Source organism: Rattus norvegicus, chromosome 17, assembly GCF_021556685.1.
Source record: "Rattus norvegicus strain SHRSP/BbbUtx chromosome 17, alternate assembly SHRSP_T2T, whole genome shotgun sequence".
In the NCBI taxonomy this organism is placed as follows: Eukaryota; Metazoa; Chordata; class Mammalia; order Rodentia; family Muridae; genus Rattus; species Rattus norvegicus.
This window is the reverse complement of record NC_141550.1, coordinates 69,782,341-69,803,843: the sequence shown is the minus strand read 5'-3', so window position 1 is coordinate 69,803,843 and position 21,503 is coordinate 69,782,341. Positions and strand designations below refer to the sequence as shown.

Sequence of the window (21,503 nt, the reverse complement as noted above, 5' to 3'; positions counted from 1 at the left end):
CTGCAGTCTTTAAAGGGGTCTGATTTGAATTGAAACTATGATGTAACAAGACTGTCTCTTCTGTACAAGAGTGTTCTCCTATCTCTAAAGTCTAAACTTCAACTTCCTGGTCATTTTCCTAATTAGCCAACAAACAGACTTGCAACAAGACTCAAGAGGACATTAGAGTCATAGACATAAACAGAAACTTTCATAGTACTTAGATGATTTTGGGAACAATAATGCCAACAAATTAATTAATTTCATGAAATAAAATTGTAACATGAGTTGGAAGAATGGTTATGTGTTAGTGTTATCAAAGAGCATAACTTACAATGTGTGAAAACAGAATAATTTAATACATATGAATAAATAGAAAATAATAAATGTATATAATATGTATACATATTGAAGAAACTCTATAAAAACATTTGAACACTTTATTTCACTTGGTTCATTTATCTCAACAGATTTTAGATGAGAATTTCTAAATCTTTGTTGAATTTTTTGATTTTAATTCCTGTGTGTGTGTGTGTGTGTGTGTGTGTGTGTGTGTGTGTGTGTGTGATGGTACTCCTTAGGGTTGGAGTTACAGGTACTTTTAAGGTAGTTAACATGGGTTGTGGAACCTGAACTTAGGTCCCTGTCCTCTGAGAGAAGATTATGTACTCTTAACTGCTGAGCCATCCTGTCAATCCTAGGAATATTTCTACTGAGCATCTCAGGGAGACCTTTAAATACTTATATGAGAGAATTTTCTTCAGAAAGTTGAAGCATACAATCAGAGGATTTTACATGTTTGAGAAATTTCTAAGCCAGTCATTTCAGCTCAATGAATTAGACTTTGATTTCATATCATTAGGCTTGTTTTTTTCTTTGTTTTTGTTTGTTTGTTTTGCTCATTTGTCTGAATAGATTCTAAATTAGGATTTTAAATGCTTTGTTGATTTTTTTAAAATTCATATGGGTATTTGAGGTTAATCCCTAGAGTACCACATTTGATTGTAATGCTGTAGACTTTAATGAATGATGGCTCAACAGGCATTGGTTACTAAGCCTGATGATATGAGTTTGATTCTGGAGCCCACATGTTTGAAAGAGAGAACCTAGATTCTCCTGCATGATGCATGGTATCTCTCTCTCTCTCTCTCTCTCTCTCTCTCTCTCTCTCTCTCTCTCTCACACACACACACACACACACACACACACAAAGTAAATACATTTAATTTTAAAAACTAAAAAGAATTGAATGGAAGCAATAAGTAGACTACTCTTAGGCTATAGAAAATTTGCCAAAGGTGAAACGAAAAACTAATTCATCAAAAGCAATTAAAGAAATGCAAATGAAATAAACCCATGGTAAATGTTTGTACTCGCTGAATTAGTATTTTAAATTGTAACATACCAATATGACAAGGTTAAGAGATCTCTGAATTACTCATAAAGTTTGATTGCAATCTAATTTGGTACCATCATTTTATAAGGATATGTGATATGAGAACTATGAGGCACAGTTTTCTGAATACATTAATCTCTCCTTTGGGGACATCTCTCCAAGCAAGGGCAGAAGTGTAAGTGTGCTCTTCAATTTCTTTGAAGACCAGTAACACCAGGAATAATCTAAAGCATGCCTTGGGAAGAAAGGAGCAGCCAATGTTACCAACTTAGTGAATTGTTGTACAGATAAAAAACTGACCATTGTGAAGACTGAAATTGAAGAAGAATAAAAGTTCAGGCATAGCTGTGTGTTGAAATAAACCTGAAAAGTAACACTGCTTGAACACTAGTGACTGTATTCAATGTGATGCACACAGATCTTTACTTAAAAAAAGATTTATTTATTTATTTATTTATTTATTTATTTATTTATTTATTTACTATATAAGTACACTGTAGCTGTCTTCAGACACACTGGAAGAAGGCATCAGAATTCATTAAAGATGATTGTGAGCCAACATGTGTTGCTGGGATTTGAACTCAGGACCTCTGGAAGAGCAGTCAGAGCTCTTAACCACTGAGCCATCTCTCCAGCCCAAGAGAGACTTTTTTCTTTTTCCTTTTTTTATTTACGTTTCAAATGTACCCCCTTTTCCAGTTTTCCTTCTGGAAGCCCCCTATCTCATCCCCTACTCCCTGCCTCGATGAGGGTGCTCCCTCACCTACCCACCCACACCTTCTTGCCTCCCTGCCCTAGCAATCCTCTACACTGGAGCATTGATCCTTCACAGGACCAAGGGTTTCTACTCTCATTGATGCCCAACAAGGTCTATCCTCTACTGCATATGCAGCTGGAGCCATGGGTTGTTCCATGTATATACTCTTTGTTTGGTGGTTTAGTCCTGGGAGCTCTGGAGGGTCTGTTTGGTTGATACTGTTGTTCTTGTATGGGGTTGCAAACCTCCTCGGCTATCTCAGTCATTTCTCTAACTCCTCCATTGGAGACTTTTTTTCTTAAGGTTAAACTTGAGACAGGCTCCTCCAAGAACCTGTTAGTTAATCTCCATTATCAGCTTGACTGTATATGGAGTCATCTAGTAGACTGAAGTACATCTCTAGGGCTCATCTGTGAGGGCTTATCCAGAAGAGTAACTAAGACAGAAAGGTCCAAATTCAGTGAGAACTGCATCATCCAACCAGCTGCCAATCTAGCTGGACAGTGAGTTCGCTACCTACCTCAATGCTTCACGCTCCTGAATTTTGCAGAGAGAGAGAGAGAGAAAGAGAGAGAGAGAGAGAGAGAGAGAGAGAGAGAGAGAGAGAGAGAGAGAGAGAGAGAGAGAGAGAGAGAGAGAGATTTTATATTTGGACATGCCTTAAGCAGCTAGATAGCTGGGTCACCACATAACCTCCACACAGTTAATCCACCTCTAGCCTATAACCCTGAATTTCTTCTTACTAAGCTCTATATTCTATCTTGGCTGCTCTGGACCCATAGGGCTGCCCAACAGGGCCACGCTCGCTCTGCTCCTTCACGTGGTGTCAATGCCTCACTGTCCTACACTCATCTCAGACATGGTGCCTCTCCTCTCCTCTTCATAGACCCAGCATTGCAGATCTCCTCCTTCCTTATCCTCTCTCCTGGTCCCAAACCCAGGAAAATCCAAAAACCTGCCTCTGTCTGTCCTTCCCGGATATTAGCTGTTGGCATTTTTTAATTTACATTTAAAATGTCATGCTCTTTCCCAGTTTTCCTTCCAGAAATCTGCTATTGCTTCCTCCCTCTCCCTGCTTCTATGAGGGTGTTCTGCCATCCACCCAAATACTCCCTCCCACCTCCCTGCCCTGACATTCCCCTACACTGAGCAGCGATCCTTCACAGACCAAGGGCTTCTCCTACCATTGATGCTCAACAAGGCCATCCTCTGTTACATATGTGGATAGAGCCATATGTACATCCCTGTGTATTCTTTGGATGGTAGTTTAGTCCCTGGGAGCTCGGGGGGAGGGGGTGTCTGATTGTTTGATACTGTGATATTCTTATGGGTTTACAAACCCTTTAGCTACTTTCTCTAACTCCTCCATAGGGAACCCTGTTTTCAGTTCAGTGATTGGCTGTGAGCAACTGCCTCTGTATTTGTAAGGCTCTGGCAGAGGCTCTCAGGAGACAGCTATCTCAGTCTGAGCTCTTTTCAGCATGCACTTCTTGGCATCTGCAATATTATCTGGGTTCGGTAAGGGATATATTCCCAGGTGGGGCAGTCTCTGCATGGCCTTTCAGTTTGTGCTCCATACTTTGTCTCAGTATTTCCTCCTGTGAGTAATTTTGTTCCCCCTTCTAAGAAGGTCTGAAACATCCACACTTTGGTCTTCATTCTTTTTGAGTTTCATGTGATTTGTGAATTGTTGGTGGTATTATAAGCTGGTACAATTACTCTGGAAATCAGTCTGGAGGTTCCTCAGAAAATTGGACATAGTACGACCTGAGGACCCAGCTATACCACTCCTGGGCATATATCCAAATGATGCTCCAACACATAACAAGGATACATGCTCCTCTATATTCATACCAGCCTTATTTATAATAGCAAGAAGCTAGAAGGAACCCAGATGTCTTTCAACAGAGAAATGGATAAAGAAAATGTGGTTTATTTACACAATGGACTACTACTCAGCTATTAAAAACAATGACTTTATAAAATTCATAGGCAAATGGATGGAACTAGAAAATATCATCCTGAGTGAGGTAACCCAGTCACAAAAGCACAAATACGGTACGCGTTCACTGATAAGCAGCTATTAGCCTAAAAGCTTGGAATACCCGAGATAAAATTCACAAACCACATGAGGCTGTTGGCATTTTTATTTACTAATCAGAACCAACTGGTGGCAGGAGCCCAGATCTAAGAGCAGACATGGTAAGCAGTTTGGGGAACCCAAACTGACGCTATTATACTAGCAGCAATAGGCCAAACCCACTACAGAAAAAAAGGAAAATAGAAAGGGAGAGAGACACCATGATGCATGATCCTCCTCCATTCTTTTCAGGCCGTGATTGACTGGGTCCTCGGAAATCAAGACCAAGATCAATTCTTTTCTCTTGAGTTTTCTATGGAAGGAATTAGGTCCCAACAATAAATCTGGTGTAAGTAAGTGAGAGGCACCCACCTTCATCTTTATCCTTAGCCTGTCCAGCCCATGAGTTCTGCTTAGATCGTTTGGGAAGAAAATTTATCTTTGATACCTTGTCAAGCTCTTCATTCTTCATCCTTCCTGTCTGGCTGTGATGATTGATTGAAGGGCAGGGATGCTGAACAGACAAGAGCATAGCAGAGTATCTGTGTGAATGCGTGCACGGGCGTGCGTGCGTGCGTGCGTGCGTACGTGCGTGCGTGTGTTCATGCGTGCGTGCGTGCGTGCGTGCGAGTGTGTGCGTGTGTGTGTGTGTGTGTGTGTGTGTGTGTGTGTGTGTGTGTGTGTGTGTGTGTGTGTGTGTACAGTTTCAGAGAGCATTAAATGCAGGAGAAAATCCACCTGTGAATGTGAACTGTGTTGTCCAGGAGCACTGTCATTGTGCCTCTGCTTCCCCACCTTTGTCGTTTGTGATCTTTTGTCTTGTTTTGAACTCTAGCATATTAAACAGATTAAACTTTAGAAACCGTGATTCAAATAAATATTTGCCTTTTTGAGTTGTTTCTTGCATAGTTTGTTATAGAGACAGTAGATGTCAATATACCACCTTAACCCTTGGTCTGCCTTTAGGGCAGTTTGTCAGGACTCTTCATGCCCCAATGTCTCCTGTTACTAAGGTGCAGTCCACGGCCTACACTCTGCTCCTTTGTGCTAAATCTCCAGCTGGAACTATTGACTCTGAGTTTGAAGCCAGTTTCTATAGTGAACTCTCATTCCCATCTGCAGTAGTTCTAAATACACTCCATACTGTTGTGAACTTGTGCCAGGCTCTCCCCCTTGCTATTGCCTTTAAGAGCCTCTTTAAATGTCTTGTAAAATGAGGTGGTTAAACATTTTTTTTAGCCTCCACTCCAGGCTTCTAAACTTTGAGCAACTTAATCATTTTTTGAAATGATTCAATGTTCAGACAGAACCCTAAGAGATGAAAGGCGGAGGGGAGTGGGCAGCTGAAGGGACCAGCACTGTGATTTTCATCCTGACAGCCTCGAGATCCAGAGTATAAAGATCACGGAAGCAATTTGTTAATTAAAGTGTGAAACGGAATAAAATCATCCTAGCCATGTGCTGTTTATATACACACCGTTTGCCTGGCAAAACCTAGTTATACTATCAAATCGTTTGATGTTTGCTTTAGAATTGTGAATTCGGAAAACTTGATTTCAGAGCATATTATTATTTAATTTGAAGATTTAATTGCTAAAGTTTGTGAGTCTTTATTTGTTGCTTTGTTTGTTGGTTGGTTTATCTGTCTACACAAATCGCACACACTCATGATATTTTCCAACATGGAATCCACATGAACTTGACTGCTTCTGCTAATGTGTATTGACACACACTCTTCTTCATGAGTAAGTCCTCTTAAGCAGACTGTGGTCGGTAGAGTTTTGCTTGGGGCATATTTTATTCTTGAAGTGACTTTGCATGTCCCTTCCAATCTGATTGAGAATGTGAAGTTTCCTAGCAGAAGAAAATGACTGTGAATAACACTCGCCTGGCCTGGAGTATTGCTTTGGCAATGTATTTAAGGGGGGGCTAAATATGGAAGTTGAAATGTGGGACTGCATCTCAAGAGTTGTCACATGCTGAATGCTGGCGGCTTGTCACCTCACTGGTTTGGTGAAGATCAAATAAGACAATATGTTTGAGAGAGATTTACAAACAGTTAAGGAGTAAACTACATGTGTTTTTAAAATCCCCTCATTTTGTGCTTATGCCTGCTGAAAAGACAGGAAGCTGCAGTCCACTAGGAAATAATCTTATTTCCTGTACTGGGGAGGGGGGTAGGGCAGCAGAGAAGTCTGACTCAAAGGCACTATAAATCCCAAGAAATTTAGGATCTGATGACTGGAATTTCCAAGGCCTAATTTGCCCTTGTGCACAGCAATAATGCTTGACCACATTATCAATTTTAAGCTGTTGTAAATTTTCTATTATTGTATATCATTTCCCTGACAGCAGAAGGTTGAAGAAAGTGCTTCCCTATCTACGTAAGTTCACTGCCAAGAAAACATGTTTCACATCATCCCAAGAACAGTTCTCAGTTACCACAGATGATGGACGCCTGAAACATAAAGACACTTTGTTAGTGATTCTGAGGAAGGTTCTAGAAATGTGTTCTAATTTAAAAGTATATGCTACTGTTTTACACTTAATTACCAGTGGCACTCCTAGACTATAATATAATACTGCCAGACAACATATACTTAACATATTAAAATGCTAGCCATACCTGTACCCATTCTTTGTGATACAGATGTAAAGAAAGGAACTTGAAGACAGGTAATGGGCTGTCTGGGTGACAAAGGATGTCTGTGGTAAGATACTACCATTGTGATGTGGTTAACACTGGAAAGCAAAATAGAATGTTGAGCAAAACCACAATGAGATCACAACTCAGAGAGAGGAAGGTAGTAGAAGAAAGCTAAAGGGTAGGGAATCCTATCAGTTTGGGGACATTTTGTTAGGTAATAAAATCAACTCATAAAAAGCAGGTGAGATGGATTTTAGCTCACAGTTTCAGAGGTGTGGGTATACTGTCATTTGGCCTTGCTGTAGCAAGGTAGACCTTCATGGTGGGCAGTACAAGGTGAGGAAACTGGGTATCTTACAACAACCAGGAAGAGAAGACACAACGAAGCAAGGCTACAGGAAAAGGAGGATATGAGGGAGGAGGATCAATAATAGATAAACATGTCAAGGTATTTGGTGCCTTCTGTTTTCTCAGGGGCCGGTGATGGCCAATTAACCAGCATCATGACCTTTCTCTTTTTCAGATTTTCTGGTGACTTTAAGGTGAATCATGGAAAAGTATTTCCATGTTTGTCCCTGCATTTCACAGACAAATATCTAATTTAAGGCAATGAAGCACATGTTTCCCTTTACCTTGTCTAAGATGCCGTCTCACCAGCACAATTTCCTCTAGAGTTGATTCTGATTTCAAATGAATTCAAAGTTCAAATATTCAAGTCAGGCTTAGTCCACATAATAAAACAAGGAAGTCAATTCTGTAGGCAGATGAGAGACTGATCACTTGCAAAGAAAGGAATACCCCCTTGGTGGGGTTGAGGGAATGCTTAACTACCCATCAACCACTGGGCCCAATCAATGGACATGAGATAACAGTACACAATGATAAATAATTTCTGCTGAGAGAGCATGTCGGGTTTGAACACTCTGTAGATTGCACTTGTTCGTTCTTTCTTCTTTCTTTCTTTCTTTCTTTCTTTCTTTCTTTCTTTCTGTTCAATATCTCATTCCTATTGTGAGAAGGGTTTCAAACAGATAATCAAAAATCGGCACTTGCATCTCAAACATCAAAATACTGAAATAACATGAAACATTTCCAAGATGCTTTTAGATGCTAAAGCACTCACCTTTAACATTTAGTCTCTCTCCAGTGGGGAACATTTTGTTCTCCACAGCATGAGGCACACTAGCACAGTATTCCTTCTGGTTAATCAGCTTAACCAGAACATTTAATTCTCACAGAATAACTCACAGACATTTTTAATAGGATCAAACAAATCACTGTGGTGACCCATAGTTACCTTTTTTAGAAAATGTAATTTTGTGGGGGTCACTGTACATACTGGTTTAATGAGGGTTCACATATTTAGGAGAATAAGGTTTTCAATACATTTGACCAAAAATCTTGAAGAGTTTCTCTCTTGAAGCTCTCAAAAAGTTCACCTTTTCTAGTCTAGAATGATATTTTGTTTATATCATGAGTCTATTCTGTCAAAACACCATTGAAAGCCCTCTGTAAAACTTTCTTAATTAAACCAGGATTTACAAAAAGTTCAAAAGTGCATTAATTTTTTAAAGTATGATAGTACATCTTGAAGAGTTATATCCAATATTACACACTTAATTTTTAGCCAATGAGCTAAGAATGAGTATGAATTTTACACAGTATAATTGTGCCAGGTTAGGTTAATGGCTCTGTTGAATATCTAGACTTCTTTCCCCCTTTTTATTGAAAATAGATTTCCTTCCCACATACAAAAATCCAAGTATAGTTTCAATTCCCTCTACTCATTCTTATACATCCACTCCCATCTAGATCCACACCTGTTCTCTCTCTCTCATTAAAAAAAATGCAACTAATGGATAATAATAAAATATAGTAAAATAAAACAAAAGCAAACACATGGAAATTGGACCAAACAAGCAGAAGGAAAAAAGTTCAAGAATAGGCACGAGAAACAGACTCACTCATCTCTGCTGTCAGAAATCCCACAAAATCACTAAACTAAAAGCTGTAATATATGTGAGGAGGATCTGGTGTAGACCCATCCAGACCCTTTGTATGCTGCCTCAGGCTCTATGAGTTCATATGTGTGTTGCTCAAGTTAATTTACAGGGTCTTGTTTGCTTGTGTCCTCCTCCACTTCTTCCATTTAGGGCTTAGTGTTCCAGGTTTCCTGCTTTCTGCATAACGTCTGACACAGACTCCCTGTATTGGTTTCCCTCTGCTACAGGAGGAAGCTTCTCAATTGCTGACTGAAAAAAGGCACTGGTCTATGAGAATAGCACATTGTGGTTTGGCATTATTTTAATGCTACATTTTACTTTCTGACAGTGTTATTTAGTTTTACCCTAGGTCCTTGGGTTATCTAGTCTCAGATTCTTGTTCACCCAAGCAATAACAAGTATGGGTTCCATCTCATGCAGTGGGTGCTAAGTCAAATCAGATATTGCTTGGCTACTTCCACAAGCATTGGGCTGTCATGGCCCTAGTATATCTTGCAAGAAGGACGCATTGCAGATCAACAGATCTGTGGGTGGGCTGATGTTTACATTTCTCTTTCGAAGTGACTAGACCTCTTTATCTCTTGTCTTTGCAATGGGTAAACTGTATTGATCTGGAAGAGTTACTTCATATATATCCCCCATACTGGTAAAATGTGATAATTATTTTTACTTTAAATTATGCTATAATGTGTTATTACTTATTAGTTGTAATCTCAAATGTATACATGTTTTAGAGTATAAACATGTCAAAATATTTATAAAAGTTAGAATATCTTGGTTTGGGTATCTATTTGAAAACAGAGCATTAACTACTTTGAGAAGGAAGGCCATAGTAGGATAGTAGATGAGTAAATGGAGCAACAGATGAGGAATTGAAGACCAGAAAGTGGGGCCAAACTTCAGGGGATTGCAGGATAAATATAATTGTATATTGCAAGATGATGTATTTGCCTGTAGTATGGCATACATACTTTTATGTATGTTATGTGTAGTGAGTGTGTTTCTGGGATTCGGTGTCTGTGTGTGTGTGTGTGTGTGTGTGTGTGTGTGTGTGTGTGTGTGTGCTTGAAGATCTACCAACAAGATAAAAACATAAAAATAATTATATTTAATGAGCACACATGGTCATTCATTGTGGGTGGTCCTTAATACAAAGTTGGAAGCAAGATAATCCAAGATTTCTTTCAAAATATACTAAAATGAAAATCTCTAAGAGAAGTTGTCTTTCTTAGGATACAGAAGAATAATACAGAACTTAGGATATGAACAAGATATAACAGAACTGTGTACATGGCATAACAATTAAAGATCTATAATATGAATTTATATTCATTCACCCTGCCTCGGAGTGAAGGGGCATGTTTGGTTGAAATCTTGTTGTTGATAAAAAAGAGACCTATTTTGAAGTAAAGAGAAGCTGTATTAGGTCTGAGAATCCAACGATCTCTTTATAGTCCCCAAGGGAGAGCTTCCCATGTTATTAGCCCACCAATCAGCACACAGGTTGAAATTCTTAATATGAAAAACGGCCATTTACCAGACTAGCATGGTGTGAAATAAGATTGCAGGCAATAATGTCTTTTAAGCAAAAATGTCAGTGTAAGCCACAAAATTTGTGGCACTTCCAGTTATGAGGAGGGAATAAATCGTCAGCTTGTGCAAAGACCAGCAATTTGACAGAGGGCAACCATTTTTATGCTTTTAACTCACCTCATGTGATGATTCTGACTTCCTACTTACAGTGAGTGTAGACAACAAAGCTAATGACACCGAAAGGGACCTGTGAAGTGACAGACAGTCACAGGAAGGATGCTTATCCTTAACACCAATTAAAGATGGTAAGGAAGCCTTGGATATGAATGTCACAAAAGCTGACAAGCTCTTTCAAATTGAACCATCAAAGGAAAAGATCACATAGAAACCCGTGGCTTCTGAGTTCCTGGACCAGTCAATTTTGAGCCCTTATTTATAATTATTATTTACTCAAAGCTTAAAGTCCTGGTGTGAGGACAATCACCCTAGTCATAAAACTGAATGGGAGACCATTTCTGTATCCAATATTTTATAAGAGAAATTAAATTTAAAAATTGAGAGGATATTCCAGTCAAAAGTAATACTTTATCAAGATAGATGAGAATGAAAGGAGACTCAACTAAGGATGCCAAAAAGTATATGAAAATGGACAATAAGACAAAAATGATGTCACAAATAAGATTTTCCAGAAAATCCTACCAATAACTAGCTTCTTGGAGTCAATGAATTTTCTTATCTGTCATAGTATATTATCATCTAAAATGAAAGCCAATGTTTAAATAAAATATACTCTCAATTATAATATTTTACAAAGTTTAACATTATATGTTTTCAGAAAGTATTGTTTTGCTTGCTTTTTAAGACAGGCTTTATGAAATATCTTCCAGCTCCTATGTGGTTAAAGACAATCTTGAAATTCTTATACGCTTGTCTCTGTATTTAGAGTACTAGAATTATAGGCATATACCACAAACTATTTATCTATCTACCTATCTATCATCTATCTATTTATCTATTGTGTATTACCATCTATGTAGCTGTCCATCTATCTCTAGATAGCTAGTTATCATTCATTTTTTATCTATCTCCTATTGATCATTTTTGTCTATCAATTCTCATCCTATAAGGCCTGCAATTACAATGTTTCTGAATGTTTCCTGTAGTTAGCTCAAAGATAAAGTAAATACTAAGTCTTCTTCCTCATAATTTAAGTGTGTGTGTGTGTGTGTGTGTGTGTGTGTGTGTGTATCTGTAACTAATTATAGAAGACATCAAGAATTTAAAACAATATGGGGTCAGAAGACATGGGTGAAGTTGGAGGTAGGAGAAGGAAAGCTGTGAATATGTAAATACAGTAGTGTACTCATATTGAATTGCCTAAAAATAAAATTGTTTACTCAGAGCCAAGCATTCAGCCTAAACCATGCCCTTGAAGATAGCAGTAGCTCTGAGAAACCCATGAAGTCTTGGAGAGAAGACTCCAAGAGCAACATATAGAGTCCATAGTACCCCTGGAACAATAACAACAAGAAAGACTGGACCTCTGAGAAGATGCTTATAAAAAGTAGACTCACAAAACTGGAACTCATGGTCTATGCTGTAGTTCCAGGATATGTTGAATTCCAAGGTTCATGTGATTGTCCATGGTCTGGGCCACTGCTAGTGGCCATGTCAATATCTGAGGCCTGTGCTACCACCAGTGACCAATTTGATGCCCATAGTCTATACAGCCATGAAAACCATGTTAGTGGAACTGGTCTATTCTGCTTCCCAGGGACAGGCTGGGGTCTATGTTTCTGCTGTAGGCCAAGATAATGTCCATGGCCCATAAACGAAGGTAAACAAAGGTCATGCAATATTCATTGTCTTTGTTGCAGCCTGGGCCATGTTGCTGTGTGTGGCTTATGCTGGCACCTGAGGTCATGTTGATGTCCATTGCAGTCCATGCTGCTTCTGAGGGCTATGAGTCAGTCTAAGGCCTTGACTGCACCAGGGACCATGTTAATGACCATGCTCTATAGTGCCATGCTGAGATCTGAAGGTATGACAATGCCTTGTACCATGTGAATATCTGTGTTTCATTCTCTAGTCATGCTTCCATTGACTGTAAATTTCAAGGAAGCTTTTTTGGAGTGATATCAATGACTACAGTTTCACCGTGGAGAATGAGAGACATGAAAGGCTTCTGTAATAATCTCTCCCTCCTCCTGTACAATCCCCACCCCTCAAAGGAAACAGCCTTGACAGGAAGCCATTAAAAAGAACTCTTAAAAACTTTGATAAAATTATTGAAGTATAGCTCTCCACAATTGATGGCTTCTGGCAGTGTTTGGAGAGTATGACCAAGCTCCAGCGATTATATGGCCAACACAAATTGGATTTTGTTTTCTTTTATTTGAGGTGGGGGAATCAATGGAAGTGAGTGTGATTTAGGTGCGTTATGTGAAATTCCCAAATAATCAGTAAAAATATTATGTTAAAAAAGTTTTAATATACTAGGGAATGTTTCCTATTTTTCAGTTGTCCTCATTCTAAACTCAAGTCCTATTTTTTTCCTCACTATACTTCATCTTTATTCCTTATGAAAATCATCATAAATGTGAGCATTAAAGCTAACTTGGTCTTATGACTACGCAGAAAAAAAAAACATAACCAGTAGATGTTAGTTACTTAAAATAATATTTTCACATTAAATGAGGTGATTTTTTTGTTAACAAGTAAAAACATGGTCCTTTTAAGAGCCACCAATGAAAGAATTATATCATTGACTTTATAGCTACAGTAAAAAAGAAGTTTAAAATATATTACATTTATAATGCCTTCAATTTCTGGGATGAGATGAGGCCATTTTACCAGGTCAAGGAATTGATTTGGTCCTTCGCTTTTCCTTAGCCTCAATCATGAAAAATAGGAATTCTGATGTATTCAATTTTCATCCATATTAGCATTATTCTGCTTGACATAGGAGGAAAATATCTCATTCTTGCAGGATATTGTAGGTTTTGCCTCTGGGATCCAATAAGTCAGGACATTAAGAACAGTGGATAAGTAACACAAAGTGTTGCAATTGGATTTTACTCACTTTGCTAAAGTATGACCAAATGTGGATGTCCAGTGGATGTCATTATTATATAGCTGTCAACTCTGCCCATGAACAAGCAGAGGTAATTCATTTCTTAAGAAATTGTGTCATATATTAATGTAACATCCTAACAGAGGGCTTAGCACATAGTTGGAAATCACACTGATTAAAGATGAGTCAAAAATGGAAATTTAGATCTCACAAAACATTAGGTACACTGTGAGTTTGAACATAAATACGTGCTAATTTATATAGAAATTCCAAACTTTGGAATTAAATCATCTTTTTGAGACCTCTGCTAGAGTATGTTCACGCATTCCATGTTTCTTTTCTGATTTTGTTTTTGTTGCCACAAAACATATTTGGTTTTATTTTTTATGTTTCCAATAATATACTATAGTAAGACAAAAACAGTAATCAACACATTGGGATTGGACAAGAAAAACAAACAAAAGGAAAAGATGCTAAGTGAAGGCACAAGAAACAGAGATAACACTTCTTCCACATTTCTTTTTTGAGAAAAACATTATTAATTTTTTCAGAATTCCATACAACATATTATGACCATGTTTACCCCCAGCTTCTTCCATACCTTTACCTCTTCTAAGGCACCCAACTTTGTGTCATTTTTTCTCTACAAAGTCAAATATTTGTTGCCTGTATATTATTCAATGTGTGGCTTCCACTGGATAATGATTGACTTAATAGAGACCACACTATATAGATATATTAATCTTTTATCTATATATTACATATCTTATTTATATGTACCATGCACACACACACACACACACCCATACACACACACATACACACACACACACACACACACACACACACACAAAGCAAGCTTCACAAAGATCTCAACCACAACCTATTGTTTTAAAGAAAATTGAATCTTTGGACAACAGCCTGGATAGTTTTGTCATTCCAATGGAACCCCATTGGACAGCAGCTCAATTGGATATAAGTCAACCCCAGTACTATAATCTTCATTTGGTAAGATATGGCTACTGAGCTGTTGCCAAGAATACATGTTGCTTTTTCATACACTGACAGTTAGGCACTATTGCTGACGTCAACAGCTACATAGATCATTGAACATGGATAATTTGAGACGGTGCCTACACAGAGCCTTCAATCTTTCGTGCTAGAGTCTTTGGTATAGGAAAGTGCTGTGTATGCAACCAAAAGAGAAATGTAAATGCTAACACATCCACAAATTCTTTGATATACAATGCTGTCCTGCCTACACTATAGCAATGGTGGCATAACACTTGTTGGACTAACCAATGTCTGATTTGATTTAAGGCTCATTCCATGAGATGGAACCCCATACTTGCTCTTTCTTGGGTGATCAAGAGTCTAAGAGTAGATAGCCCAAGGATCTCGGATAAAACCAAATGAGACTGTTCTAAAAAAACAAACAAAGGTAACAATAAAATGACACCTAACAACACTCTGCTATACTCATAGATCAGTGCCTTACTTAGTCATCCATTGAGAAGCTTCCTCCTGCAGCAGAGGAGAACCAATACAGGGAGTCTGTGCCGGACATTATGCAGAAAGTGGGAACCCTTGGAACACTCAGCCCTAAAGAAATGGAGGACACAAGCAAACAAGACCCTGTAAATCAACTTGAGCAACACACATATGAACTCACAGAGTCTGAGGCAGCATACACAGGGCCTGGATGGGTCTACACCAGATCCTCCTCACATATGTTACAGCTTCTAGTTTAGTGATTTTGTGGGATTTCTGACAGGACAGATGAGTGAGTCTGTTTCTTGTGTCTATTCTTGAACTTTTTTCCTTCTGCTTGTTTGTTTTGTCCAATTCCAATGTGTTTGCTTTTTGTTTTATCATATCATGCTTTATTATTATCCTTTAGAAATCCTGTTTGTTTTCTAATGAGAGAAAGAGTGGGTGTGGATACAGATGGGAAGGAAAGAGGGTAGGAGCTGCGAGGAGCAGAGAAAGGGGAAACCATAATCATCATAATCAGGATATATTATGTGAGGGAAAATATATTTTCAATAAAACGATAAAAGAGCTAAATGATAGAAAAAAAGAAAAAGAAATCTAACTCTCTTGTCAGCTCTAAGTTGCTAATAGCTCCTTGGCCTGTGAGGGTCTTCCTGCTCACGACTCCTCTTGGTGATGGAATTTTGTCTGGCTTGGGCTTGTACAATTATTGCTCGTACTATCACAACTCCTCTGAGTGCATGTGTGCACCTACCCTCTGTTTGGGGAAATCACTGTCTCTTTGTAGTCATCAACCCCCTCTGGCTCTTTTGCTCTTCACGTCCACCCTTCTGTAAGTATGGCAGAGATTGGGGAGGAGGGGTTCAAATATAGGTGAACCATTGAATGGTCTGCAATCCAGTCTTTTATTCTCTGCAAGATGGCCAAGTTTCTATTGTGTTCATTTATTTTCAATGAAAATCATAGTTTTAACCTTGAAGAATGTTTGAGAGACTCTCTTGGGATTGGTTGTACTTAAAAGGATTGGTGAAGAGAGAAAATTTTACTCACCTCTGATTTCTAGAGATGAATGTTATATCGTTCAAAATGCAATAACATATTTTACTCAGCCTTTCTTACTATCTTCAACAGGTGAGGTTTCCATAGAGGAACTACCTGTTATGAAATACAAAATGAATGTCTACCTTTCAAAGATGAAGACATGTTTATCTAGTAACTATATATATATATATATATATATATATATATATAAGTTGTATGTGTATATGTGTGTGTATGTATGTACATTGATAGATTATAAAACAAAAGAAGAATTTCTCAGAACATACATTATGCTTTCAGTTACCTGTTATAGAAAACCCCAAGTATCAGGTATTTACTTTCCTCAAATAAGAAGTTTAAAAGAGTTCTAGCTATGACTTTTACAACAGGGAAATGGTGTATCAAGGACACCTCCAATGCACAGTTAGACTACTCAGGCCATGAGGCTGAAGTCCTCATACACCACTATGCCTGATATCAACCCTGCCTGCCATACCTGTCTCATATCACATTCCTATGTAGGCCTCAGGATTTTAGAAAGGCACAAACGTGTGCTTCTGTTTTCCTCACTTGAAGAACAGTTTCTGAAGATACTGAAAAACATTTTCCCTTCTCATTTGTTAGACAATGTTTAATTGTTTAGCTGCCACAGCTATCAGTACTAGAGTCTGAGGAAAGACCTTCTTTTACTCTGGTAAATCACAGTAGCTAAAGCTGGAGCTTGCAAATACAGTGTGAGGGATCAGACCAGGAAGACTGGTCAGCCATTTTCCCCAGGGAACACTGTAGATTCTATAGTGAAACAAGCTGAGGGCTATGAGTCACAGAGCTGTTACTGACTCTAATTTCATACTTCTCAATGTGGGGTGTGGTCAGTTTGAGGCATTAATAATAAAGTCCCAGCCATCAAAGATGTGCTGGTGTCCACATGAAGGAAAGAAAGGAAAGAGCTGGTTCAGATTTCAATTCTCTATTTCACTTTTCCTGGGCCTTCCTTCCATCCTGTCTGTCTGTTGTATGAGTACATGCCTGTCTTGTGATCTGTGCCTGTGTCTGTGTCCCCCTGTATAAGTGTGTCCCTAACAAAGGGCTTTTTCTCTAACTTTTATTGACCAGAAGAGAAAGTATCACATGGAGGAATTTATAGAAATCTTAAACAGTGTTTTACAAGGGATTAAGTCACTAACTCTACCTGACCCCAACTGATCCAGAGAACAAACATTATTACAAATATCAACACTGTTTATCAAACAATATCTGAGTGCTGAGTACAAGATTCATGGTGGGCATTCATCTTATAAGACTGCTGCTTTCAGCATACTTGTTATTTCCTGAAAAGGATTATCAGAACACATATGATTACTATGTGTCAGAGTAGATAATTTAAGATTACAGCTATGCTTTAGTTTAGATTCTAAGGGTTGATTTGGAGAGACATACAAGCCAAGTAAGGTTGATTGCTACATTATCCTCCTAAAGGCAGCTTTAACAGACTAAGTACCCAGTAGAATAGCAGTCTAAAGTCTGAAGTGACCTCAAGGTGTGTATACTTTGGCTGTGAAGTCCAGGATAAGTTTCAGCCTCTTAGAATATAAGAGATATTCTTATCACAATGAATTGCCCAAGGTGGGAATGATTATGTTCATGTAATTTTTATGGCAAGAATGTTCCTGAAAGGATGTATGTATGTTATCTGTGAGTTCCAGTAAAAGCCTATCCAGGTGTGGAATATACCTGAGGATATGGTTTTAGCTATCTTAGGTTGCCAAATGCCAAAGCAAATGTATCCTTAAAGTATGAATAAAAAAATGATCTGAAAATAAGCAAAAATTCAACTCAAGCTTGCAAGCCAAATACAATTTTAAAAATGGAATGCAATGCCCTACTGATTTTCACTCTCACTAATAACTACGATAAATAAAACTCAGATCAATTTTACATTTCTTAAAACTCATAGAAATTGAATTAGGGGAAATGGGTGGTTGTGTGTGCTTTGTAAACTATGTTGCCTATCAAGTGTAATATTGGCAAGATTTAATCCAAGTCGTTGTTTAGTTTTTTACTTATCCAATATCCCCAGCGTTATCTAGGCCATGGTAAGTCGTGAGGAAACAGGACTCTGAGGCCACTGCTCATTTCTAAATCACTTTTGTCTGAGTTTTATGGAAAAAAATCACAGAACAAGTCTGGTGCATCAGTGCTCCCTGGTTACAAAGAACGCTTTAGAAAAGCAAATCCCACTTGCTTCTTTCCCGGAACACCTATTGGAAATACAGGCTCTATAGTGTCGATTTCATTATCATGGTAGAAACACTTTTGCCCAAAGTGCTTCTCCAGGTCCTGATTCTTAATTGTTGTTATTTTGCAGTGTAAAATATTGATGACATTGGCCAAAAAGATTGGCAGATCCATGAATTGTTATTAACCAGACCGTTGGTTGTGCCTCACATTTCAATACGCAGTGAGGTGAAGCCCTGGCCCTCAGGGACTCTTCTTTTCATTCTCCTTTCCAAACAGGCAGATATTAACCCTAGCACGGCTTCCTTTGCAATTTTTCTTTTTCCTCCGAGCAATGAAAATGTCATTTATTGATTGCCTCTGTGGAAAGGACTAATCATTCATCAAGTTACAAATAAGAATTTATCCAGAGAGCTCGCAGTAACAAAGGATTTGGCAGTCTCACTATTAAAAAAAAAAGAAAAGAGAAGAAAAGAAAAAAAGCAAAGAGGAGGAGACTTAATACCACCTAGGGAACTCATTCAACCTTGATCCTTTAGGTCAATCGGGGAAAGGCAAAGAGCAGGGAGCAGAAAAGGACAAAGACTGAACGAAAGTGAAAGCCAGGCATACCCCATCAGGTACAGTCTCTCTCTCTCTGTCTGTCTCTGTCTCTGTCTCTGTCTCTGTCTCTGTCTCTCTCTGTCTCTGTCTCTGTCTCTCTGTCTCTCTCTGTCTCTCTCTGTCTCTCTCTGTCTCTCTCTGTCTCTCTCTCTCTCCCTCATAATAAGAAAATTAATAATACTGTCAATGCCTTATGGGGAACAGTAATCAATTTGCTCCCTCATGTGATAGATGAGATTTCACCACTAAGGGTTTGTGTGAACGATCTTGTCGGCTATATCTAATAAAGAAGCTTATTAATATGGCCAAAATCCATATGGCTCACTTTCACATTTCTTTGAGAACTCTTTATCAGTGCCACTTACCATCAATACTATGAACTTAAAAGCACATTCAAGTTGAAGAGAGGGACCCCAGTGCCTGGAGTGAAAGTCAAGTAATTAGAGGACCAAATGAAGATTCCGTTTTCTCCTCAGAATCATCTTAGACCAAAGAAGAGATTGAAATCAACCTATTCTCTAAAATAATGATTTTGCAAAGCAGCTGCCAGTCAATTCTTAGAAAGATTCATTTTTATTTTACACATAGAATTGTTTTGCCTACATGTAAGCACACTAAGTGTATGAGTAACCACAAAGATAAGAAACAAAGGATCCACTCCTTGTAACTAGAAATCCAAATAGTTGTAAGCCAGCATGTATGTAGATATTGAGAACCATGTCCTGATCCTATGTAAGAGCAGCAGGTACTCTTAACAATTGAGTGCTCTCTCCAACTCCATGACGGTCTATTTGAAGTCTTGTGCTCTCGTTATTGGTCCTATATCCTGCTCCTTTTCTATTTTAGTTGTTTAGTTTTGAGAATTTAATTCCATTGCTCCCTTCCCTTCCCCCCTCCAAACCTTCATACACCTGCTCTACTTCATATCCATTAGCCTCTTCCCTTACTGACTTTTTGAAAGCTTTAATCTAGCTGAACTAATGTGTAGGAGACACTTGACCTTGTTGTCAAAATGAAATTGTGGAGGTGAGCAACCTCAACAGTGGTAGAAATTCAGATTCTAAAGCAGATTTTCACACATACTAAGGAGGAATTGAAGAGAAGGGATCAGATAGACTTTCTCCTCTCTTACTGTCTGTCTCCCTCTCTTGATTCTCTTTATTTGACCTAGACTTTGTGCTAATCCTCCTGCTTAGCTTTCCAAACCCTAGGATTACAAGCATTCACTTCTGTCCTGGCTGGTTTTGTATCTCAGCTTGACACAAGCTGGAGTTATCACAGAGAAAGGAGCCTCCCTTGAGGAAATGCCCCCATGACATCCAGCTTTAAGGCATTTTCTCAATTAGTGATCAAGGGAGGGAGGGTCCCTTATGGGTGGTACCATCCCTGGGCTGATAGTCTTGGGTTCTACAAGAAAGCAAACTGAGCAAGCCAGTAAGCAACATCCCTCCATGGCCTCTGCATCAGCTCCTGCTTCCTGCCCTGTGTGAGTTTCCGTCCTGACTTCCTTTGGTGATGAACAGCAATGTGGAAGTGTAAGCTGAATAAATCCTTTCCTCCCAAACTCACTTCTTGGTCATGATTGTTTTGGGCAGCAGTGGAAACCCTAACTAAGACATATACCATACCTGGTTTAAGAGGAAAAATCTATTAACTATTATTGAAAATGAGCAGGTGGGTCACAAGGTGACAGTTCCTCTGAATCTGGGCCCCTTAACCTGTTATCTACTAAAAGCATGCTGTGCTCTCCTATGCCACAATCCTTGTACTCTTTAAACAGCTTTGGCACAAACTATCAGATTTAGCCACAGAACAATAATGTCACATGCCAGCAGCTCCTTATGACCAAAGAAAGCTGAAATTAGTGAGATTTAAGATGGCCACAAAATTGACAGATATAAGAAGGAACTGTTACCAAAGGGCAGTGTAAATCATTCCTCAAATGGTGTTTACTCTTGATTAGATTTAAAAATAATGCATTTTGAATGACACACATTATTTCCAGCTCCACCCCCTGCTTTGGTAGTATCTCTGACATGCGCAATATGATCAAAGCTGCTGAAATTATTTCTTACATATTTAAAGGCTAGCTAATTTGTAGCAGTCATTAACTCTTTAGTCGAGATTCTATAGTAAGACGTGTCCCTCAAATTGGCTGGAAAGCTTAAAATTGTCTTCATGCCCTGTCTCCTGCACTGTTTCCACCTGGGAGCCAGTTCTGTGTCCAGACCTGTCAGCCAATTAAGAGATGTTTTAGTGAAATAAGGGGTTAAATTGGCCATTGTCCACTAGCACCAGTTTCTTCTACCCAACCAGCATATTTATGCAAGTTAATAGTGGCATCTGTAACTCAGCAGTCCTTGCAAGGACCATTAGCCACCCTGTAGAAAGTAAGACGTGCACAAAGAAAGGAAACAGCTTCTGAAACCTTCCCATGACTAATCGACAATTGCCAAACTATATCCCACCCCACTTCTTCACACAATAGTCAATAAACTCTGTTTCTTCCTTCAGCTGAGAAGCTGCAGCCTCACCTGCCTTGCAGTGTCTGCTGCCTCTGTGTTAGTTATGTTCTGACTGCTGTGACTCTACCCTGAAGACAGAAAGGACTTATTCTGGATCACAGTTTGGCGTTATTGTCCATCAAGGTGGAAAGCCA

The 21,503-nt window shown here is 38.7% G+C and overlaps 1 protein-coding gene across 1 annotated transcript in view; it reads right to left on the bottom strand.

Annotated features, from left to right (window-relative positions):
• Window positions 1–6,903, bottom strand: part of LOC148000254 (uncharacterized) — a 33,832-nt gene extending 26,929 nt beyond the window's left edge. The window contains exons 1-2 of the mRNA XM_087591934.1: window positions 6,839–6,903; window positions 4,585–4,726 (exon numbers count right to left, since the gene is read on the bottom strand). Coding sequence (XP_087448060.1) covers window positions 4,585–4,684 — 100 coding nt within the window. The 5' untranslated portion in view covers window positions 4,685–4,726; window positions 6,839–6,903. The remainder of the gene's footprint in view (window positions 1–4,584; window positions 4,727–6,838) is intronic.
• Window positions 6,904–21,503: the final 14,600 nt, after the last annotated feature.